We start from the raw sequence: 2,207 nt of genomic DNA, 5'->3' as shown, positions 1-2,207 counted from the left end.
CTCTGCCTACGGAGCCTTCTCTCCACTGGAGGACCAGGGAACCGCAGTCTTCATCACAGAGGTACCGTGCTCTGCGCTCCCCGCCCGGTCCTGCCCAGCCTGCTGTGGCGGCGCCTCCTTCCTTCCTTCTTCCCTCGCTCTCTCTCTCGCCCGCCCGCGCCTTCCCTGTCTGCCNATCAAAGTCACTGTGAAGACCCCCAAAGAGAAAGAGGAGTTCGCCGTGCCCGAGAATAGCTCAGTCCAGCAGTTTAAGGAAGCGATTTCGAAACGCTTCAAATCCCAAACCGATCAGCTAGTGTTGATTTTTGCCGGAAAAATCTTAAAAGATCAAGATACCTTGATCCAACATGGCATCCATGATGGACTGACTGTTCATCTTGTAATTAAAAGCCAGAATCGACCTCAGGGCCAGTCCACACAGCCTAGTAATGCCGCGGGAACTAACACTACCTCCGCGTCGACTCCCAGGAGTAACTCTACATCTATTTCCACAAATAGCAACCCGTTTGGGCTGGGGAGCCTGGGAGGACTTGCAGGCCTTAGCAGCCTAGGCTTGAGCTCGACCAACTTCTCTGAGCTCCAGAACCAGATGCAGCAGCAGCTCCTGTCCAGCCCTGAGATGATGATCCAAATCATGGAAAATCCCTTTGTTCAGAGCATGCTTTCAAATCCTGATCTGATGAGGCAGCTCATAATGGCCAATCCACAGATGCAGCAGTTGATTCAGAGAAACCCAGAAATCAGTCACCTGCTCAACAACCCAGATATAATGAGGCAGACCCTTGAAATTGCCAGGAATCCAGCCATGATGCAAGAGATGATGAGAAATCAAGATCTGGCTCTCAGCAATCTTGAAAGCATCCCAGGTGGCTACAATGCTCTACGACGCATGTACACTGATATTCAAGAACCCATGCTGAATGCTGCACAAGAGCAGTTTGGAGGTAATCCGTTTGCCTCGGTGGGGAGCAGTTCCTCCTCCGGGGAAGGTACACAGCCTTCCCGCACAGAAAATCGAGATCCACTACCCAATCCATGGGCACCACCACCTGCTACCCAGAGTTCTGCGACCACCAGCACAACCACGAGCAGTGGTAGTGGGTCTGGCAGTAGCTCCAGCAGTGCTACTGGGAACACCGTGGCTGCAGCCAACTATGTCGCCAGCATCTTCAGTACTCCAGGAATGCAGAGCTTGCTGCAACAGATAACTGAAAATCCCCAACTGATCCAGAATATGCTGTCTGCACCCTACATGAGAAGCATGATGCAGTCGCTGAGCCAGAATCCAGATCTGGCTGCACAGATGATGCTGAATAGCCCAGTGTTTACCGCAAATCCTCAGTTGCAGGAGCAAATGCGTCCACAGCTCCCAGCTTTCCTGCAGCAGATGCAAAATCCAGACACACTGTCAGCCATGTCAAACCCAAGAGCAATGCAGGCTTTAATGCAGATCCAGCAGGGGCTACAGACATTAGCCACTGAAGCCCCTGGCCTCATTCCAAGCTTCACTCCAGGTGTGGGGGTAGGGGTGCTGGGAACCGCTATAGGCCCTGTAGGCCCGGTCACTCCCATAGGCCCCATAGGTCCCATAGTCCCATTTACCCCCATAGGCCCCATTGGGCCCATAGGACCCACTGGCCCTGCAGGCCCTGGCTCCACTGGCTCTAGTGGCCCCCCTGGGCCCTCTGTATCTAGCTCTACACCCAATGAAACCAATAGCCCAACATCAGAATCTGGACCCAACCAGCAGTTCATTCAGCAAATGGTGCAGGCTCTGGCTGGGGCAAGTCCTCCACAGCTACCGAATCCAGAGGTCAGATTTCAGCAACAACTGGAACAGCTCAACGCAATNGCAACAGGAGGCGACATCAATGCAGCCATTGAGAGGCTGCTGGGGTCCCAGCCATCGTAATTACATTTCTGTACCTTGAAAAAAAATGTATCTTATTTTTGATAATGGCTCTTAAATCTTTAAACACACACAAAATCGTGCTTTACTTTCATTTTGATTCTTTTAAGTCTGTCTAGTTATAAGTCAAATATGCATTTTAAGGTGGAATCCATCCCTCTGTCCCTCCCTCCTGTACTATCCTCCCTTCATACTCCTTCTTTACCTCCTTCTTTTTTTCCCTCCTTCCTTCCTACCCTCCCTCCCTCCCTCCCTGTTTTGAATGGTGGTAATCAATGCTGTTTCACTCAAAGGTTTT

General features: G+C 51.4%; 1 protein-coding gene across 1 annotated transcript; it reads left to right on the top strand.

Annotated features, from left to right (window-relative positions):
• Nucleotides 1-31: 31 nt before the first annotated feature.
• UBQLN2 (ubiquilin 2) lies at nucleotides 32-2,201 on the top strand (the record flags this gene model as incomplete). The annotated part of the gene is made up of 1 exon (XM_077771927.1): nucleotides 32-2,201. A coding segment is annotated over one exon (1,881 nt), but the record flags the coding sequence as incomplete, so codon positions are not given.
• Between the last annotated feature and the right edge of the window lie 6 nt (nucleotides 2,202-2,207).

Source organism: Crocuta crocuta, unplaced genomic scaffold (genome assembly GCF_008692635.1).
Source record: "Crocuta crocuta isolate KB4526 unplaced genomic scaffold, BGI_CrCroc_1.0 scaffold3267, whole genome shotgun sequence".
Taxonomy (NCBI): Eukaryota; Metazoa; Chordata; class Mammalia; order Carnivora; family Hyaenidae; genus Crocuta; species Crocuta crocuta.
Note: the sequence above shows the minus strand (reverse complement) of the source record. Positions and strands in the feature narration are given on the sequence as shown.